This window comes from Marmota flaviventris, chromosome 3 (genome assembly GCF_047511675.1).
Source record: "Marmota flaviventris isolate mMarFla1 chromosome 3, mMarFla1.hap1, whole genome shotgun sequence".
NCBI classification, from domain to species: Eukaryota; Metazoa; Chordata; class Mammalia; order Rodentia; family Sciuridae; genus Marmota; species Marmota flaviventris.
The window spans coordinates 119,235,481-119,258,270 of record NC_092500.1 but is presented as its reverse complement, the minus strand read 5'-3'; the positions used below and the strand labels follow the sequence as shown (position 1 = coordinate 119,258,270).

General features: G+C 34.2%; 1 protein-coding gene across 5 annotated transcripts in view; it reads right to left on the bottom strand.

Annotated features, from left to right (window-relative positions):
- Positions 1-22,790, bottom strand: part of Erc1 (ELKS/RAB6-interacting/CAST family member 1) — a 546,275-nt gene that overhangs the window by 226,746 nt on the left and 296,739 nt on the right. For all 5 annotated transcript variants that reach the window (XM_071610305.1, XM_027951274.3, XM_027951275.3 and 2 more), the window contains one exon: positions 8,799-8,959. In XM_071610305.1, the coding sequence (XP_071466406.1) occupies positions 8,799-8,959 (161 nt within the window). The remainder of the gene's footprint in view (positions 1-8,798; positions 8,960-22,790) is intronic.

The window sequence follows — 22,790 nt, the reverse complement described above, 5'->3', positions numbered from 1 at the left end:
AAATTTAGGGGCAAGAAGTAATAAAGAATTCCAATAAATGTATTTAAGAAACCACATCTACCACCACACTGTTAACAACTCAGAGCCCCAAAGGAACTATTAGCTCTCTTGACATAAAGATGTTAGGAGCAGTCTGGAGCACAGATTCAATAAAGTTGAGTAGGCAAGATAGCTGGACGTTAAGGGTGGAAAGTTCACCAAAGCTAGGGAAGAAGACTCAAGGCACAGATTACAGATCTAAACTATGCTTTATGATTTCAACTTGCACCAATCCTGCCAGTGCTTTCTGTTTATAGCAATTCTGTAGGGCACATCCCCCCCTCCCACTACACCCAATTCAAGGGTAGGAAACTTTTATTTTTATGTGGATTTGCTATAGCATATTTAAACCTCAGTATTTTAGTCCACTGTGACAAATGCTTCCAATCCCAATAAAAGTTCTTTACCATATGTCTAATGACAAAAAGGGGGGTGCTTCTGGCGGAAGCATAAATACATATGGCTTTGCAAAAAGTATGCACATCATTATGTAACTTAGAATGCATTTCAATTTTGGATTTCCTCCCAAATTGTCACTCTTGTATAATTTGCATGACTATTTATAATGTTGTGCTAGAACATTATGTCGTCATACATCCCCAAATGGGATTTTTAAAAAATGTCAGCAACCTTACAAACATTTTTAAAATGAAATACTATAGGTTATCAGGGGAAAATAATTTAAAATACAGTTTCTTTTTAATTATTTAAAGCATAATGTATTGATCACCTATCATATCCCCAAATAGCCTGACCATCTTCTTGCTCATAGTTTCAGAGGTCTCAGTCCATTGACAGCCAACTCCATAGCCAGGGACTGAGATGAGGCAGAACATCACAGGGGAAGAGTGTGGGGAGGAAAGCAGCCCAGGACATGGTAACAAGGAAGCAAAGAGAGTTCTGCTCACCTGGGACAAAAATATAAATCCCAAAGGCATGCTCCAAGTGACCCACCTCCTCGCCTAGTTATCACCAGTTAATCCATTCAGGTGGATTAATGAGCTGATTATGAGAAGATTCTCATAGCCCAAATATTTCACCTCTGAACTTTCTTGCATTGTCTCACACATGAGCTTTTGGGGGACACCTGATATCTAAACCCTAACAGTAAGATGATGCTATAGTTTGAATGTTCTCCAAAGGCCCATGTGTTGAAGGCTTAATCCCTGGCTCAGCCTACTGGAGGCAATGGAAACTTGAGGTAGGGCATAATGGGAGGTTTTAAGTCACTGGGAGTGGGCATTCAAAGGGGACAGTGGGATCCTAATCCCTTCCTTTTTTTCTCTTTCATTCCTGGCCATGAGGAGAATAGCTCTACTTTCCTACATGCTCCGTGTCATGATGTGCTACCTCACTTCAGGTCTAAAAGTAAAGGGGCCAACTGACGATGGACTAATACCTGTAAATACTATAAGCCAAAATAAATTTTCCTCTTTGTAAAGTTTATTTATTTATCTCAGGCATATGTTACAGTCACAGAAAGTTGACTAACACAACTACAGACAAGTAATTAATACATAATTGTCAATAACTTTCTTTCCCAATGGTTGGCACACGTGTTTGAAATTAGAATGTAATTTAAAAATGTAAATTAAAGATAACATAAATTACACACTGAATCATGTCTGCCAGAGTACCTTTTCTTTAGGGAAATCTGGTCATACACATGGTAGTCCATCAAGAATCACCTCAGACATAAAATCATTCCTTATTGTTTTTGGTCAACAATTACCATTTTCTTGTGCTTAGGAAAAATTGGGTGAATATTTCAGGTTGCAAACATTAGCCCCTTATAATAACACTGTTGTCTAGTATGATGCTCAGCTTCCTGAAATTGATTCATTGTAAGATATGTTGCTTCATTGTTGTTTTATTTTTATTTTATTTTTTGAGGGGGTGGTACCGGGGATTGAACTCAGGCACTCAACACTGAGCCATATCCCCAGGCCTATTTTGTATTTTTATTTAGAGACAGAGTCTCACTGAGTTGCTTAGTGCCTTGCTTTTTGGCTGAGGCTGGCTTAGAACTTGCCACTGTGCTGGCTTCTTTGTTATTTTTATTGAGTTAGTTGCCTTAACTTCTTCCCTGGATGCCCTCTCAGGGACTTTCTCCTTTTTTTGTTGTTTTTAAATGTATTTATTTTGTAGTTGTCGGTGAACACAATACCTTTATTTTTTATTTTTATGTGATGCTGAGGATTGAACCCAGTGCTTCACACTTGCCAGGTGAACGCTCTATCACTGAGCTCCAGCCCCAGCCCCAGCCCCAGCCCTCCTCTTTTTTAAAAAAACAAACAAATAAACAAACAAACATGAAGATTTGTTGTTCATATTTATTTTCTCTTTTGTCCTCTTAGAAGTGCAGGCATTGTAAAATGCTTTGCCATGATTTTAAAATGTCAGCAGTTTTCATCTATTAGTGTAGAAACAGAAATTTTTTTGTGCAACCCATGTAGCAATGCCACAGGCTTGGAAACCAGGAAAAAGTGCAATCTATGATTTCAAAACTGCTGTTACAGAAGAGTTTACATTGTTTGTTGACTTGGTTTTGATGGGGAGGTGGTGCAGACGGTTAGCAGAGAGCAAACCAGTATTTAATGCTTATTGTGGAAAATGTAACCCTAAAATGCATAACATTTTAAGTGCTACCTATGCAAATAAGTAAGTTAAAAAAATCATTAGCAAAGCAAAGGGAACATTTAGGAATACGAAGAAAGAACCTACAGAATGGGTGGAAAGTTTTGCTAACTACTCATCTAAGAGAGGATTTATATCTAGAATGTATAAAATGCTCAAAAAACTTACACCAAAAAATTAAATAATACAGTTAATTAGAGGACAAATGAACTAAACAGACACTTCTCAAAAGAAGAAATACAAATGGTCAACAAATACATGAAAAAATGTTCATCATTAGCAATTAGGGAAATGCAAATCAAATTACACTGAGATTTCATCTCACTCCAGTCAGAATGGCAGTCAAGAATACAAATAATAATAAATGCTGGAGAAGATGTGGAGGAAAAGGAACACTTTTTCACTGTTAGTAAGATTATAAATTAGGATGACCACTATGGACATCAGTATGGAGGCTCCTCAAAGACAAGGCATGGAACCACCATATGACCCAGCTATACCACTTTTCAGTTTTTATCCTGAAGAAATAAAGTCATCTTACTGGTAACACATATATAACCCATGTTTCTAACAACACAATTCACAACAGTCAAACTGTGGAAGCAGCCTGGATATCTATCTATGGATAAATGGATAAAGAAATTGTGGTACATATATACAACAGAATTTTATTCAACCATAAAGAAAAGTAAAATTATGTTATTTGCAGGAAAATGGATGGAAATAGAGACCATTATGTTAAGTAAAATTAGTCAAACTCAAAGGGTGAAGGATCATTTTCTCTCTCATATGCAGAAGCTAGAGAGGAAAAAGAAAAATAAAGGTGGGGTGGATCCCCTGAAAATATCAAAGGGAAATCATGAGAAGAAAGGGACCAAGTGAGGTAGGGAGGAAAGGGGGAAATGCTACAGAGTGATACTGACAGAATTACATTGTCATACTGTGTACAAATATGTCATTATACAACAAATCCTGTCATTATGTACAACTATAATGCACAATAAGAAAACGTGGGAAAAAACTAGAGGGAGAGAGAGAAAACCGGTCTTCTGGACATGTCTATAGGATCAGTTCAGGAGATTCTAATGTTTTACATTTTCACCCATGTGTCGAGATTATCTTTTAAGTAACTATTTTTGAATTTTTAAGCTCCCAATCAACACAGTAATTAATTTATTCCTATCAATTCATTTCATTGTTTGCTTTAAAGAGTATTAAATGCAGGCTCACAGGCAGAGAGTGAACAAGAGAGGCAGCACATGTACATGTGGTAAATGAACACAATGGCTCAGGGTAGAGACAGCTACCAGTAGTCTGGATACAGGATGCTACTTACTGGACAACTCTGCATTCTCAAAGAACCTAAAATATCCTTCCATCCCTTTCCTGAACAAACTGGCTCCCAAGGGGGGGGGGATTCTTAGCTTGATAAAAATTTTATCAAAAATCAGAATTGTCTTTTCATCTTTACTCTTCATGCCCATATAGGGTAGGACTGAAGGAGTTTGAATGCTAAGGCAATGGAAAATGAACCAGCTCATCCACAATTTTTTAACAGTGAACCCCATGACCTCAATTGATACTTAAAACTTATTACAGCTGTTATTTTATTATTTTTCTCTCACTCTCTTTTATCCTTTCTTTCTTAAGGGAAAAGAGCTACTAGAAAAGTAGAATAAAAAATAATGGCTAACAAAACCACAACACAAGGAAAAGAAGAACCATGGTGCAATCTGCCAATATAAATGTTCCTTCTCTTCAGGGATGGCTAACAAACTCAAATGTTTCTAATGAACCACTGGCAAACTACCAAGTGTACAGTCTTACATCTCTCCAAACTCATAACCACCATTTATCTGTAACAGACACGTGAAAATGACAATCTTAAGTGCTAGGTATGGAAAAGAACTTAGGCCATTTCCTTTGGTTTGATGAGGTCAGGATTATTCCAGAAAACTAGAGTATTCTAGTGCTTTGCTGAAGAATTCCCTACAGAAATGTGCCAACTATCTTTTTTTAATTAATTTTTTAAAATTTATATACAACAGCAGAATGCATTACAATTCATATTACACATACACGGTACAATTTTCACTGGTTTTATACAAAGTATATTCACTGGTTGAATACAAAGTAAATTCACACCAATGCCAAGTGTCTTTTCCTCAGGGAAGCCTATTTCTTATTCTAGATCCAGAGTCATACATATGCATTTATCAGGCTCTTTGCATGTTGCATTTTCTTCATATTTCTTCTACTTATCAATTTCTCTACTTACACTGAGCAAGTTCTTTTGCTTTTGATAATTAAATAATTCAAATGAAATAACTTAAACCTTTAAAAATACAATGAGTCCTACATTGACTATAGAGTGAAGAATCTGTTGTTGTCAATAGTCACAGGAAGGATGTTGCCTTTCTCCTCTTAAACTCTACTTAAATAATTTTGTTTTCATATAAATCATCAGCAAGAAAAAACTTACAGTAAAAGCATAGTTATAAGTGCTTTCTGTTCTTAATTCTTTATATTGCTAATTTATTGTTTAATTTATAAGAAAACTTTTATGAAGTAGGAACTATTATTGCTGTTTTAAAATGAGAAGACTAATGAGTGCAGACAGGTTAAATAGCTTGCTGAGGCCATGGAGCTAATAAGTGGCAGAGACAGAACTCAGATTCAGGTTCTTTTATTGTAGGAAGTATGCTTTCTCTTTCCACTCCCTACCCCAGAATTTGGAATTACACTGGGGTGTTCTACCACTGGGCTACATCCCCACCCCTTTTTAATTTTGAAATAGGGTCTCACTAAATTGCTGAAGCTGGCTTTGAACCTGAGGTCCTCCTGCCTCGGTTTCCTTAAGTTGCTGGGATTATAGGCATGTACCACCACACCTGGCTTGGAACTCTGCTTTTCTTAGTATCAAAAGTACTCAGACACATACAATCATGCTATCTGCAGGGTAAAAACCTCCTTACAAACTGACAACAGAACATATTCTGAACAAATTTTTGGAAACTGAGGCACCTTTGGCCCAGGCCAGATAATTAGAATTTGCTCAAAATATAGACAGCAGGAGTTCAGAACATAGAAGAGGAAAGACTATTTCCTCAGTCAGCTACACAGTGAAAAGGAACTGAAAATTTACTGTATTTGGAACCCATGATACGTCATTTATGGTGCTTTTAGTATAATTACACTTAGATTTAACTGTGGAGTTTTTAGTAGAGGCTCTATGAATCATTACTTTATATTGAAAGCTAAACTTTAAAAATATATTTTTTTTCAAAAGAGTATAGGAATTTTTCAAATTACTGTTCTATATGGAAAGAAGAGAATAAATGATGCTCCCTACCCCTGGTAGAACCACATGTCTATAAGGCAGTACAAATAGAAACTGGGTAAGAGCTAACACTTTCTCAACAAATTAATTAGGCCTAAAGTACTGATGTAATTTATTAAATGAAAGTTAGTGGACAAACATCTTAATAAAATTTGAAAGTAAAAGGCAACAAGGTAAAATTAAAGTCTTTTAAAAACTTAAAAAAATGTTACAATCTGCGTGACACAAAACTTGTGAAAAATCTGCCTAAGAACATCAAGATGCCACATTAAGGCACCTTGAGCAACTGAAGAAGGTGAGTCAAGAAAATAATCAGTCCTCAGATCCAGGTTTTAACACTGTATTTCTAGAACTTTTATTTAATGTTTATTTTAAAAAATTTTTATATTGTTTACCATTCCTCTATATCCTTCCATTATCCTATGGCTTATTGTATGAGTATAACATACAACATAATACCAATAACATTCTGCCAATCATAGTATTTATTTTCTAGAAATAAAACCTCGGATAGCAAGGAATAAAGTTTGGTACTGTGATAGAAAAATAAATCACATACAATTCTCTTTTTACTCGAGCATTCTTAAAATTCTTTCATATCATCTCAAAGTTCTAATGATAAAGGGAAATATACTTCTACTTGTATAAAAGTAGCTATTTAAACTGAGGGTAAAAGACCTGACAAGCCATATGTTGGTGCTTAGAGAAAACAGAACAATATATTGCTGCTTTTAATAAGGCCTGTTTCTCCATAGGAATATCACAGATGATACCGTGTTTTCCCCAACATTATCTCCATCCTGACTCCATTTTCTTAAAAGCATAGAGATCTGATTCAATTTTTTTCTCACCTCTGTTTCTTAAGATGTTCTAGAATGGTTCCCAGACATATTCACATCTAATGATTTCACTCTCTACTGCCAAATAATTATCTCTACTACTTTACCTCCAAAATGTTAAGCTTTGAATTTTGCCTACAGTGACAAAACTCTTATCTAAAACCTCTTTCACTAACTTGTTCCTAACAAGTATACTTGTAATAATTTTTCTCACAGTGATACTCAGAACCATAATCTCTACTGTCCTAGGACATCTGTCTATTTCTGGCTTCACTTACTCATTTGTTCCAAAAGCATATCATCTGTAACACTCTTCTCTCAACCTTGCACTATGCCATTCCAACCTGAAATCACAGGTAACAGCTTAACACTCACTTCCTCAACCCTTGAGTTGCTATCACTGTATCACAGTAGTCATGTCTCATGAAAACTCAAAAGCTATTTACTATGGCAAGATCCTTGTCTATTATATAGGTGTTCAAAATTTATTGATAGTTCAAAGTAGCAGAAAAGAAGAGGTGATGACAGATTAAATGAGTCAGGTTGAAAAACATGTATTTATTTTAGCCAGAGAGGAAGAAATAAAATACAAAGAAGGAAATAAAAGAATGTGAACATAGGTGCTGGGGTTGTGGCTCAGAGATATAGTGCTCGCCTAGCATGCGTGAGGCACTGGGTTTGATCCTTGGCACCACATAAAAATAAAATAAAGATACTGTGTCCATCTATAACTAAAAAATAAACATTAAAAAAATAAAGTGAACATAAATGTGAGAGAATACAAATAAAGGAATATTGCAGAGGAGCAACCAGTGCTTAAAATTTCTTACAAAGATAAGCAGCCAGCCTTATAAAGGAAAAAGAACACCTCCTCAAAGACAGACAACAACAAAAACACAGACAACTGGTAACTAAGAGATCTCATGTTAGACTTGGTTTTATTAAAATGGGAATAGGTCTTTAGGTAAGGATGGTAAATGGTTATCAATGGTAAATGGCATTTATTGGATTATTATTGGACATTTAATAGAGATATGTGTTCTAAACAGAAGGTCACGGAGGAGAAAAAGAAGCATCTATTATGTAGTAGAAGATGTATATATACTTCACAACAATGACAGTCTCAGGAATCCACAGATGTGGAGCAAATAGGAAAATGAGGTACAGCAAACTTTTGCTAAAAGTGACCATTTTGTAAAATACTGGCTTCCAGTGAAGCATAATGTTAACTGTTGAATCTGAAGGACAGGTAAATGGAGGTTCATTAGACTACTCTATTTTTTCTATACCTTTCAAAATGTTTATAGTAAGTATTAAAAAAAAATTGCCAAGTACTGTTTTTTTTTTTAAGAGAAAGAGAGAGAGAGAGAGAGAGAGAGAGAGAGAATTTTTTAATATTTATTTTTTAGTTTTCGGCGGACACAACATCTTTGTTTGTATGTGGTGCTGAGGATCGAACCCGGGCCACACGCATGCCAGGCGAGCGCGCTATCGCTTGAGCCACATCCCCAGCCCCCAAGTACTGGTATTGATGGTGGTGGCAGAGTGCTTGCCTAGCATATACAAGGGCCTGCTTTTGAATCTATGAAAAAAAGAAAATTCTAGTAGTAGTCATATGATCTCAGAACCAATAACCCTCTTCCCTAATTATCTGACCAATTTACATAAACTTTCCCATGATTTTAGGAATTTCAGAGAGGTAATTAGATGCAGAAACATATACATGAGAATACTCTAAAATTCACTGAAAAAGTGCCTCAAAATAATTCTGTTTGAAAAGGATTTGTGCCACATGTCACCAAATTTGTTATATAGTGAGAATGCAAGCTAGCATAATGATTAGGCTAAGTGTAGGGGTAATAAAGATACAATATGAAAGTTAGAAAGAAAAGCATTTCTACTAAGCATGTGCTTAATTAAAGAACAAGGTTATAAACACTTACTTCATCTCTAGAACTTCCTCTAAGTGTTTCCTTCTCTCTGCCCGAAGATTGGTCAAATGAGTTTCCTTTTCTGCCAGAGACTGCTGAGTGGAAGACAGCTTTGCTTTCATGGACTCTAGTTCCTGCTTTACTTTCTCCATGGCCATCAATAGCTCCTCCACCTATGACAAAAATGGAAAGGAGAAAAAGAGAACATTTTGATCATTCAAAAGTCAGCGAGGCTGCAACATAGGCAACTACTGGGCCCATAAAATTGAGGGCACACAAGAATACACAAAAATTTCTCTACTCTTTCTGGATCAGACCTATATATCAAGATATAGTCAATAATGACTTCCTGATTCTATAATTCTTTTTAATTTAGATCAGAAATAACTTATTTTTTTCTGGTATGTACATATATAATTTTCTTTTTGAAAGTGCATATGTAAGTCATCAGTTCAAAAAATCACACTTTGGGCTGGGGTTGTGGCTCTGTGGCAGAGCACTTGCCTTGTCCATATGAGGCACTGGATTCAATCTTCAGCACCATATGAAAATAAATTTAAAAAAAAAGATATTATATTCATGTATAAAAGATATTATGTTCTTGTATAACTAAAAAAATGCTAAAAAACAAAAGAAGTAACACTTTACTATAGAAAAATCCCTAAATGAATGTTGTTTGAAAATGGTCCAGAAATTTCCATGGAAATAAAACATAAAAATACAAAGAAAAAAATCATAATAAATATTGATAGGAGAATTTTAGGAAATAAAGGACATAAACTTAAAAAGATTCAGCATACACATAGTTTTATATATATATATATAAAGTTTTATATATATATAAATTTATATATATATAGTTTTATATATATATATAATATGTATATATATATAAAAAACTATATAGTTTTTATACACCTAAAGTATCATTTTTATTGTTTACACAATTAAGAATTTTTTTAAAAAAATAGCAGCCTATTGTCCCCCCAGCACTATTTAAAAAAAAAAAAAAAAAGAAGTCATAATTCAACCAAACAGTTACTTACTGTAACACCAGGCAAATAGACTTTTTTTTTTTTTTTTAAAGAAAGACCGAGGGGACTGAGGAGACGAGTATCTGTCTGGTTGATACTGTTCTATCAACCAGATGGATAGGACAGCGAATGCTTTAAATACACTGGGGTAGGAGGTGGAGGAACCTTGATAGAAACAGACCTGAAAAACAAATAAAAACCACCCAAGGTGTGCATGAAGGGTGGAGGAGGGGATGCTAAATCATATGGAAAAGAAACTCAGAGAGCAAGATATGTATTTTTCTACTTACTCTGGGTGTTTACCTAATCAGAATTATTTAAATAAACAAGGTCATTTTTAATTCAGAAGTAAAAAATAATGCTGATGAAAACATGTGTTATCACCAAAAAATAACCTCAACCAGGTAAGGAAATAGCCAACTGCATGGGTATTGCTTTTCAAGAAATAATCTTGGTGACAACAGATGTTTTCAGAAGTTGCGATAGGGATAGGTAGAGCATTTATCATTGCTTGACTCCTACATAAACTAATTGGTGTGATACTAAAACTAAGCGCTGTCTGGAGAAAAAACTGCAGTATAATACACCAGAGTTGTTCACTGACCCCTAGAAAATAATGTCTGGTAACTAATCACATCTTGCTGTTGACTGGAATCAGCTGCTAAATACTCATAGTAGCAGATATATTTTGTTTTTTGGCACGTGCATTATTTTACAGAAATAATCAAGTTGATGTCCTCAGCTAATGGGATCCTCACAGTCCAAGTTACCATGAGAATATACTGTCATGCAGATTTCCTTGGGTATGTATTAATATCTGCAAGTTTTATATGAATATATATCTCCCTCTGCCTTGTAAGAACTACTGAAAAGATTGATTCAATTTTATCAGTTTAACTCATGTAAAATCTTATCTAAAATTGTGTACAAATGTTAAGTTCTTATGATACCACAAAATCAATAGTAGATAAGCACCATTTGTGTCCCTCTTTTATGGATTTACCTAAACAGATCTCAAAAAGTCTCCCTTCCACTCTATCCTTCACCATTTCAGGCAACCAGTGATATTAGCTTCTTAATAACTTGGAGAAATATTTTGCTGTACACAAGCAGGCATTGATTCCTCCTTTTCCTACCTATACACACTCACAAGCATCTAAACTTTTTTGTTCAATCTTTTATTTTAGTACAACATAAATACAGAAAAAATACTCAGACAATAAATGTACTCATTGAAGAATTTTCTGAGTGAACCCATCTTTGTAATCAGCACACAGATCCATAAACAGAATACTATCAGTACTATAGAAACCACCCTTATATCACCTTTCCAGATAAGGGTATTCACTACTCTGTTTTTCCACACTCTAGACTAGTTTGCATTTTTGCTTTAATTTTGTACAAATAGAATTGAAAAAATATATCATTTTACAGATTTTCTCAGTTTTAATCTGTGAGATTCATCCATATTTTTAGGTATAAATACAGTTCTGAAATTCTCATAATTCTATGCTATTACACTATGTGAAAATACCATAATTTATTTAAGAGTTGGATAAAGAGAATTTTTTTACCTTTCATTGAGTTTAATTAATTTTTCTTTATATTTTTTCTATGTTAAGAGCATTTTGTACACTGAATAATATTTTTACTACTTTAGGGTTATAAGGATACACACACACACACACACACACACCAAAAAAAACCACTTGATTTCTGTATATATTGTAATGGTCAAAATTCATTTTTTTAAACTAATATAGATACCTGACTGAGAACTATAAACAGCACAAATTTCAAAAATCATGATTAGAAATAAATTTCCACCTATTTTGAAAAATATCAGAAATTAAAGACTACTTATGATATATAGGAAAAATGTTTCAACAATACTTCATATTGTAAACAACAAATTTTAAATTTCATAAATGAGCAATGTGAAATACAGCATGCATTTAAAAACGTCTTCCATATATATATGTTTCAGGATTAAGAACAAAACACACATCTACATACAGGAGTCCTCCCTTATTGATGATTTTGCCCGTGGCAGTTTTCAGTCACCCATAGTCCAGAAATAAACGATTCGTAAGTTTTAAATTGTGCACTGTACTGAGTAATGTGATAAAATCTCACACTGTCCTCCTCTATCCTTCCTGGAATGTGAATTCTTTCTTTGTTCTGTGTCTCCAACCTGCCTATCAATAATTTAGTAATTATATCAGTTATCAGATGCAGTGCCTTGGACTTTTAGGGTTTGTATTCAAGTAATCCTTATTTTATTTAATAATGCCCTGAAGTATTAAGTCGCAATTCAAATATGCCAAAAAGAAGTAAAGTGCTTCCTTTAAACAAAAGGACAAAAGTACAATAAGACATTTTGAAAGAAAGTATATGTCCATTCACATAATTATTATTATACATTGTTGGAATTACTCTATTTTTAGTTCTTGTTGCTAATTGTGTCAATTCTTAAATTTTATCATAGGTATACAAACACATCTGTAACAATATACTGCATATAGAATTCAGTATTATTTGTGGTTTTAAGCATCCATGGAAGGGGCAGGTCTTAGAAAGTATCTCCCACATATAAGGGAGAACCACTATAATCACTACCCAGGAGCATTGAAAGTGCAGTTAGCCAACTGTATGTATTCCACTAAATCTTTTGAGAAAGGTAATTTATGTTACTTTTTCCCTTATGTGTCTCTTTTTAACCTCATTTACGTATTTTATATGTACAATCTCCAAATAAAACACTACTCATTTTTATCAGTTTATGAACTTGTATAAATAAAATCTTTCTTACTTCATCCAACATTGTTTTTCATGAATATTTTTTAAAAAACCTACCATATGTGTGTATTCTCGAACCAAGAGCAAAACAGCCCCATGTACTCACCACCCGGAAGTGAGAAGCAATGACAACCCAGCAATACTGACCGCTGTGGCAGTCAGATTATGGTTTACCACTAAATTGAACAGGCTCCTTAGAAAAATGGTTGAGTCCAGATTTGGGGCTAGAAACATACAAATCATCTTTGCACATCTTGTGCTAGAAAGCAAGAAAAACAGGGATCAAGGTAAAAGGACACCAAAATTGGTGCCAAAACAAGCTTAAGATATCATGTTGGAGGGGGTGTGAGTGACTACAGAAAGAAGTGAAAAAAGCAATTCACAACCTCTATGAACATAGATACAAAAATGCTCACTGAAATACTCAGAAACCCAAACATGAACACAGTATCATGTAAAAATTGGGACTTACCCAAAGAATGGAAGTTGATTTAAAATCATATTAAAGAATACAGTATAAAAATCATATTGTTATTTCAATAAATGTACAGAAAGCATTTACCAATTCCTAGCATCCTTTTATGATAAAACACTTTAAAAACTAGGAATAGAAGAAACTCCCTAAAATGATGGACCAAGAACAAAATCAGACTATTTGCTCTTACTACTTCTATTTAACATTGTACTAGAGACAGAAAAATTAAGCCTTGCAAAAAGAATAAAAGTTATCCTGGGCTGGGGCTGTAGCACAGTGGTAGAGTGCTTGCCTAGCATGTGTAAGGCACTGGGTTCAATCCTCAGCACCACATAAAAATAAATAAAGGTCCGTCAACAACTAAAACAAGATTAAAAAAAAAAGTTACCCATACTGCAAGGAAAGCATAAAACTTCCTCTAGTTGAAGATGACATGCTGTTGTGTAGAGAAAAATCCTAAGGAATCTATTAAGAATCATTTATAATCAATGAACAGAGGAACATTGTTGGATACAAGACAAGACAGACAAAAATCAACTGTATGGCCATACAGAACAATACAAATAAAATTTTAAAAAATTCCATTTAAAATGGCATAGTGAACTGTGTAGGTATAAATTAAAAACAAAAGAAATGTAAAACATGTATACAAAAAGTTATAAAACATTCTTCAAAGAAATTAAAGATGACATATAAATGGAAAGACACTCAAGTTCCTGGATAAAAAGGCTTAATTTTGTTAAGATGGCAATACTCTGCAAATTGACCTACAGGTTCAAAATGATTCGTATAAAAACCTTAGCTGTTTTTGTTTGTTTGCAGAAATTGGCAAGATAATTCTCGAGTTCACATGGAAATAAAAGAAATTCAGAAACAGACAAAATTATCTTGGAAAAAAAATATTGCAGAACTCAAACTTCTTTTTTTTTTTAATTTGTTTTACTGAGTTACACATGACAGTACAGTGATCTTGACATATCATACATTTGAAACTTTTTAGTTTGAATTCATCCCATTTGTTGATTCTTGGTTTTAATTCTTGTGCTATAAGTGTCTTATTAAGGAAATTGGGGCCTAACCCCATGTGATGGAGATTAGGGCCTACTTTTTCTTCTATTAGATGCAGAGTCTCTGGTTTAATTCCTAGATCCTTGATCCATTTTGGGTTAACTTTTGTGCATTGTGAGAGACAAGGATTCAATTTCATTTTGTTGCATATGGATTTCCAGTTTTCCCAGCACCATATGTTGAAGATGCTATCCTTTCTCCAGTGCATGCTTTTAGCACCTTTGTCTAATATAAGGTAGTTGTAGTTTTGTGTCTCTGTGTCCTCTATTCTGTACCATTGGTCCACCAGCCTGTTTTGGTGCCAGTACCATGCTGTTTTTGTTATTACTGCTCTGTAGTATAGTTTAAGGTCTGGTATATTGATACCATCTGTTTAGAATTGCTTTTGCTATTCTAGGTCTCTTATTTTTGACTCATACTTCTTGACTTCAAAGCTTACCAAAAAACTGCATGGCTGATATTGCTTTAATGAAATAGGTTATCAATGAAAAAAAAAAACAAACAAACAAACCCAAAAAACTCACAGTCCAGGGGAAAAAACCTAACTTTTAAGAGTCAACTGATTTTTGACATTTTTGATCAAGACAATTCAATGAGGAAAGAATATTCTTTTGAACAAATGGTGCTTGAACAAATGCCCCAGTTCTTTACATTTTAAATTTCCCATGCCATGAACTCTTTTGGCAAAACTGGGTCACTTTTGTTCTATTCAATGCACAATATTCTGGTTGACTGTTTTTTTGGGGGAAGGGTGCCACTTAATTTGTTCCTCCTATTCTCTTGTTTTTTGTAAACCAAAAGATCTAAAGACATAAACAGATTTGGATTTGATTTTTTTTTTGTCTTTTTGATAGCATTACTTCATAGGTAAGGCTATGTAGTTCATATTACATCATAAAATTGACATGTAATGGCTACCTGTCCCAGTTTTAGCATTAACATTGGTGTGTGTGTTCAGACAGTGATTTCTTCATTATTAGTTTCTCAATCTTTCACCAAATTCTTATGTCATCTCAATAATCATCAGTAAAGTCAAACAATGCTTTGTTTTGAACCATTTGCATGACTGCTGCTTTTGTAAATTCCCAGTCAAATCTACCTCCCACAATCTAACACCGCCATTGGTTTGTTTGTTATTTTTGTGGACTTGATAGTCATAAAAATATAAATAAACATATATTCCAGACATATATTCTTTCATTAATTATGTGTAAAGCAAATCTCCCAGTTGAGATCTTATGTTTTCCTTTTATTATGGTATTCTTCAATGATCTCAAATATATAAATGTAATTGACCATATCGAGCATTCATTTTAGGATTTGTGACTACTGTAACCTGATTAAAAAATCTTTCCTTAAACCCCAAATCACATATTTCCTATTGAGCTTCACTGGTAGACTAAATTAGTGGTCTCAATTATCCATTCCTCTAAAGTACTGTCCATCTACATACAGTCTTGTCACGGCCTCATGGTAGGCAGAGGACATTGATTTTGGTTAGGCTATGTGGCTTCCTTTGGAAAATGGGATGTTAGCTTATCTAACACAAGCTAAGGCTTATAATCTGTGTACCTGGATTGCATTACTACCACTCTAAGAGAATAACAAAGTAGCTGTGGCCCCCTAGTTGTATCCTAGGATAAGCAATGTAGAGCAGAGCCACCCCTTTTTTATTTTTTTAGACTTGTTTCTGTAAGAATAGGAAAATATTTGCTTACTTTAAGTTTACTAAACATCGATCAATATAAATCTCTGGGTTTGAAAATTTTTATACTTACTCATTCTTTTTCAAGTTTTCTTTTTCATATTTAGCTGGCTTTGCCAAGTTCCATTTTTCTTGGCATTTGGTCATTTTATCTAAATTTTTGAGTTTACTGGCAAAGATACTCTAGTATCTTTTTAACCCTCCTGTCCTAGGATAGTAGTTATGAACCTGTAATCATTCTAAATATTACCCATTCTATGTCTTTCTTTTTTCTTTTAGTTTCACTGAAGGCCAGTCAATATTTTTAGTGTTTTCATAAAATTTTACTTTATAAAATTTTTCTGAACTTTATAAAATTTTTTTTCTTTTTAAATGGGGGTGGGGTGTTGTTGGTTGGCTGCCCTGAATCTTTTCTTTTTTTTTTTTCATAGTTGTAGATGGACAGAATGCCTTTATTTTATTAGTTATGTGGTGCTAAGGATCAAATCTAGCGCCTGACACATGCTAGGCAAGCACTCTGCCACTGAACCACACCCCAGACCAGGATCTTTTCTTTATCCTGCCAAAATACAAAACTCAATGTTCAAGTTCTACTGCTTATTAAGTATTTATCTTTGAATTGCTTACTTGGGTTAAGGATTTCTTTTTGGGGGTTTGGGGGGCAGTTTATTTTATATAGCACCTTCAACTATTTCTGTGGAAGTCATTTTCCTGGCATGTAGTCTACCATTTCTAAAGATATGTTTTGCCTTCCATCTAAAATTTTTACCTCAGAGCTTTGTGTTAGTACCATGTTCTTAAAGATGGCTTTAGTTTCCTATCCATTTGTGTCAGATCTACAAGGTATTTCTGCCTCAGATTATATATCTATCCAAACAAGTTTTAAAGCATTTTAGTATTGAAAGAAAGAATGATAACATAAACCAAGATTTCTAGTTAATCACCTGATTCACTCTCTGGCTCTAAGCCAATGAAACAGTTTCAAAGTCAATTTGAATGACTTTATTTTTTGTTCTTCTATAATCCAGGAGAGCATACCCAGCTAGCACTATTACATGCTACCACAGTCCTCCTTGCATAGTATACTGAGCATCATAATTGAAATGAAGGTCATGAAAACTAAGTAGAAGAAAAAAAGAGATAAATCTTAGACTAAACAATGAAGAAATTCTTTATAATTTTAAAATATGCTCCAGGTCAGAGCACAATTTTTAATAGCAGAAGTTTTAAGACACACACAAAAATCTCTAGCCAGAGCTGGGATTCAAGTAACTTAACTGCCTCTAGTAACATATTATGGAGAAAGCTCAGGGCTTGACAGTGTGCAGTGCCAGCAGGACCAGATGGTTTGCTTAAATCACAAGATAATAAACTTTTACTCAGAATAAGAAAGGAACAAATTATGATTCCACCACAGACCTATTTTCCTTAAGAAAGCAAAGCAATGAAATGCTTTAGGTGCTGGCAAAGCCCACATCTTCATTTCTCACTGCCTTCTATTCCACAACAGACAGCAAAGTACTTGTTGTAGTTTCCAAGATGCTTATGGAAAATCTTATTATAGTTTCTTGGGAGGGTAAGAAACCTAAGTCTACAAAGGAAGATAAAGGGAGCGGTTAAAATTAAAAAAAAGAAAAGAAAAAAGAAAAAAACACCCAAAATTTTATCTAAAGGTTAAGCAATCACCATGTAAGCCAGTTTGTTCATCTGAGTTTACTGGTTTTCTTCACTTGAACAAAATTTGAGATTAACACCCATCTTGTTTTACAAGTATCAAAAAAAGTTACCAAGCTTCTTCTGGGCCAAGAAGCATGTATGAAATATTAGTGAGAAAAGTATATATGTATACATATGTGTGTATATGCATATACACTTTATTAATGGGTACGTGTGTGTGTGTGTGTATTTACTTACACACAAATCCTATCAACATATTTTACCCAACTCCTTTAGGTGTTTCATAATCACTGCCAATGAGAATTTGAATGTATATTTACTAACAAAGTTTTATGCTAGTGTATTTACACCAGGAATCTCTTTTTTTCTAATATGTTCTTTTTGCCAATGCATGGTAATTCTTTAACCAAATACACATCAATAATACAATATTTTATGGATATGGAATAACTATAGCTTCTGCCAATAATAACAACAACTTACATTACCACTTTGAAGGGCACCGTTCTAAGTGTTTTACATATATTATCTCATTAAAACTTCACAATGATCCTACGAAGTGGGTATTAGGTATTATTATCAGCATCATAACCATCAATTCTTGTTTCTGTAGCAGAAGAAACAGCTTTAGAGGGTAAAGTGCCTTGCGCAACATCATACAGTCAGAGGAAGCAAAGCTAAGATTCCAGCCTAGGCAATCTGACTCCACAGTATTCACATTTCATGCTGTTGTCCTTCAATGTATCAGTATTCAACAAAATCTGGAAAAGCTTTTCACATTATATCTAATGAGTCATTCTGGGGAGTATTCTAATGCCTACGCTTGCATCTTTCTCTCCTTTCTTTCTCTCCCTTTTCTCTTATTCCCCCCAAATATTTAACTCATAGTATGTGCTGGACACAAAGTGCTATGCCCTCATGGCATACTAGAAAACAAAACAGACATGTGCCTCCAACTCTAAAGCTTAAAATCCTATTATCTTTATGCTTAGAGATACAATCACTAATTAATAAAATTTATTAATATATAATTATAAACAGTGAATATTATATAAATGAATATGTTTCCCTAAGACAGCCAAGAAGCAGGTGGGGAAGAAAAGGGTATTCCACTTAGGATCCCATAGTAATAGCAGCCTTGAGGTGGGAAAGCAGATATCTACCAAAGAAGACCCCCCCCCCCCGCAAAAAAAAAAAAAAAAAAAAAAAAAAAGCACACATCTACTGTAAGCCCTAGAACAAGGGGAATAAGGATACAAATGTGGCTGAAGAAGGAAGAAAGAGATGAAGATGGATTTTAGACCATATTAGGGATTTTGGTATATAGGCCAAAGCAACTGAAAGGTACCAAAAGGATCTGATTAAATAGAGGAGCAAGAAGATTTAGAATGTTAAAATCAGAATTACTAAAATAATAGCTCAAGGAATCTAAGCATGACACAGAGAGAAACAAGGAAAGGGCTAATGGATTAGGATAAAGCAAAAAGCGACAAAGATCTAAAACTTCAAATGATATAGAAAGGTGGTATAGCAGGAATACTTGACAAGAAAGCTAAAATAACAGGAAACTGTGATTAGAAACAATGCTTTAACAATGAATAGGGAGGTAGACTAGATTAAAACAAGGTCTATAATGCTTGAGATCAAATGAAGAAAGACACTGGAAACAAAGGCTTCTGGCCAAGAAACTTCGAAGACAAAGTCACAAATGATTACTACCACGTGGGTATTTCTCACTCATGAAATCACTGAGACTGCAGAAGTCTTCAATGAAAAACTTCAGCACAACTGAAGGTTGTGGCATACACCTGTAATCCAGCTACTTCAGAGGCTGAAGCTGAAGGATCGCATGTACAAGACCAGCATGGGCAAATAAATGAGTGAGACCCTGTCTCAAAATACAGAAAGAAAAGGCAGGGAGTTAGGGTTGTTGTTCAGTGGTACAGTACCTCTGATTTAATCCTTAGTCCCCTCCCCAAAAAAGGGCAGGGGGGTATAGCTCAGCGGTAAAGTGCCCCTGAATTCAATCCCCCTACAAAAGAAAAGCTTCAGTGCCAGAGTTGAATGGTATGAGCCTTGAAGAAGCAGGGATTCTTATATAAGAATGTGATGGAACAATGATTGAAGATATAGTGGGATGAGAGTCTATATCTAGCCATTAAGATTAACTATTTATTGATCACCAGAAAGGGTTGTTGGCAGCAGCCAGAAAAGAGATAAGATTATATTTCAGGCAAAGAATGTGAAAGATGGTTCAAAAAAAAAACGCTGTCAAGGCCTGGCATGGAGTAGAAAATTAATGAATATTTGTTGAATTAATAAATTAATTAATGAAGACAAAATAAACTTGTGAATTTTGATGATTCAGAAGGGAAATATCAGAAGGATCAGAGGAACTGGAGGATTGGATTAAGAAAGTACATAACAATAGAGGGATGACAGTGCAGTGAAGCATAGATGACTGGGGGTTAATTCTTAGACAATGTCTGATGAAATCCAGGATGGTAGGCACAGTGAAAGTAGCTCTTCTAGTTTCTTTGAAGATGGGAGACATTGGTTTCAATGGATGATAACATCAAAATAAGCCATATGCCACGAAAGAACTTATAAATTTTATTTTTTTGTTATACTACCCATTTAAATGCATATGACTTGCATAACAATGCAGATAATTTCTAGTCTGCTGTTTCAAAATAATTTCTAAGTTATTCCTGATGTAATCAATGATAACAATATCACTGAATTATGCATTACATTAGGCTTAAAGTACTTTATCTTTTATTACTGTTCTTATGAAGGACTCACGTGTAGGCAGGAGTCAGACACAGAACTGAAGAAGACACCATTTTTCTACAATTCAAATTTGGGTCTTAGTAAGTTTCTTGATTTTTAAATACATTTTTGCATTTTTCCATTAAGTCAACACTGCCAAAGATTTGTGAGAATGAATAAAAATCAGTAAATGACACTTTAAATAACTGATGTGCTTCTTGAGTAGGGAATTTACAAAATGTTTTTACTGTCTCTCGAAATACGGTTCACATTCCCAAAGAACATTTAACAATGCTGGGTATTTCTATGAAAGCATGTGAACTGGAAATAGCCACAGAGTTGAGATTGACTGCAGAGGAGTGAATTCATAACAATTGGCTGTATTCTTTCACTGGCACTGCTTTTATGTTTCCAGTAATATTAACTTATGGCAACGAATCTCTGCAACTGAAGAAATTTTTAAAAAGAGAGTGGAAATGTTAGGGTGAAAGAAATGCTTCCTTTTCAAGCCATCTCAATTTTCCTTTTCTTTTTTTTAAGTAAAGTCAGAGGGCTTAGGTAGATAAATCCTATAATAAGTACGCATCGTTCTAAGTAGAACTTGAAAAATCAGACATCAATAAAACATGGGTGCACATTTTCAAAGCAATTATCACCCTGATGCTATCATCTTGAGTCACCAAGGTTGGAAAAAGGCCTAAGAACTGCCAATGTTTTTAATCACTGCCAATTCTATGTAGGTGATTTTGGGAGACATAACATCAAAACTAAAAATTAAAAAAACCTAAATTAATGTACTGAAAACAAATTCTTATTTCAGCAGACTATTATTTGATTAAACCTCTTCTATAATTTGCTTATTTAGCAACACACATTGCACCAGAATCAGATAAAAAAATTAATAACTTCCTGGTCCATATAAGCTCCACAGTCCTTCTGTACTACTCTAAGAAGAAAGAAATAATCTAAATAACAGATCATGCTTTTGTTCTCTAGTAGCAATAGCAAAAAAAGATGTGGCAACCATCATTTTATACTTTCTTCTGTATCTGGGTCTTGAGAGCTCTTTATAGTTCATTAGGGTTTGTGACAAATGAAGTAATTTAGGAAAGAAAATACAAATAGAGGAAGAATGATGATACCTTTCCTTCAACTCCAAGCTCTGGTAAGTTCTCAAAAAAAAAAAAAAAATGTTTTGCCTACTTTGCTAGAACTTGTGACAACAGAATAAGTTTTAAATGTCTATAAAAACATCCAAATGTTGGAAAGAAATTTCCCTCTTAGATGAAATGATTTGATATTTTAAATGGAAAAAGTTCTATTTGCATTTTATTATCAAAAACAGCAATTCCTTTACTAGCAAAATCAACAATGCAGAATATAACCTGAAGATCCATTCTTCAAGGATCGTACTGAAATGGTTTGAGTAAAACAGCTTTATATTATTTCCTTAAGTTTTCAACAATAAAAACAAAAGTTAACTGGCATTTTAACTGGAAATGTTATTCCTCATTTACAATGATGAAAAAAAATCAAACTACTATCTAGAAGTAACCAACATTGGTTTTTCATCAATGAGAGATAACATTTTGTGAAGAATGGTTTGAAACAAAATTCTAGCAAATGGAATGACAGTTGTTTGCCCTTATTAAAAGCTTACTGTTAGCAGAAGGAGAAAAGTTAAAAGAACGACTTAATGTGTAGCAACCCAAGGACATCAAGGGGTAACCCATAAACATTATGTAAGTGTGTGTATCAGACACACACACATGTACACATGCACATACACACAGAATTATTTTGGTCATAGTAATAAGGCTCAACATTTGTATGCATTCTTTAGTCTTCTACAATTTAATCTCAATATGAAGTATTGAATGGATGTTCACGGGGGTGATCATTTCTTCCATTTAGGTTAAGCTATGGAAGCTTGTTAAGAGGATAGAACTTACCCGAAAACACAACCAATAAACAAAACTTAAGAAATGAAATCCACACCATTTGACTCCTAATCCCATGCACTTTACATTAATTCTTACTGCACTTTTGTTTACTAAAAAGAAGAGAGATAAGAGAAAGAGATAACGAGTGCCAAACTTGAGCTTAGGACATGTCACTCACAAAAACTATCTATTGAGTAGGATAAACCCTACTGTGCACATTTCTCTAGGAAAATGTCTTTCATTGAAAACATCCAGGAAGATGCAGCCATGGAGAACATAAACTGCATATAAAAAGCAGTGGGAGGCCATCTGGCTCTTGTGGCTTCACCTCCAGCCATATCTTGGATGACTGCCTCTATCGTCAATAACTGGGTTTATCAAACCTCTCTGCAGGAGAGAACAGAACAAGGGCCAAACACCCCAAGATCTGATTGCGAGCAAAGTATATATCATCTGTTACAGAATTGCACATAAATTCCAAAAGTTCTGCTTCCTTGTGTAGTAGATGTCAAACAGTTAAGATGAAAGTAT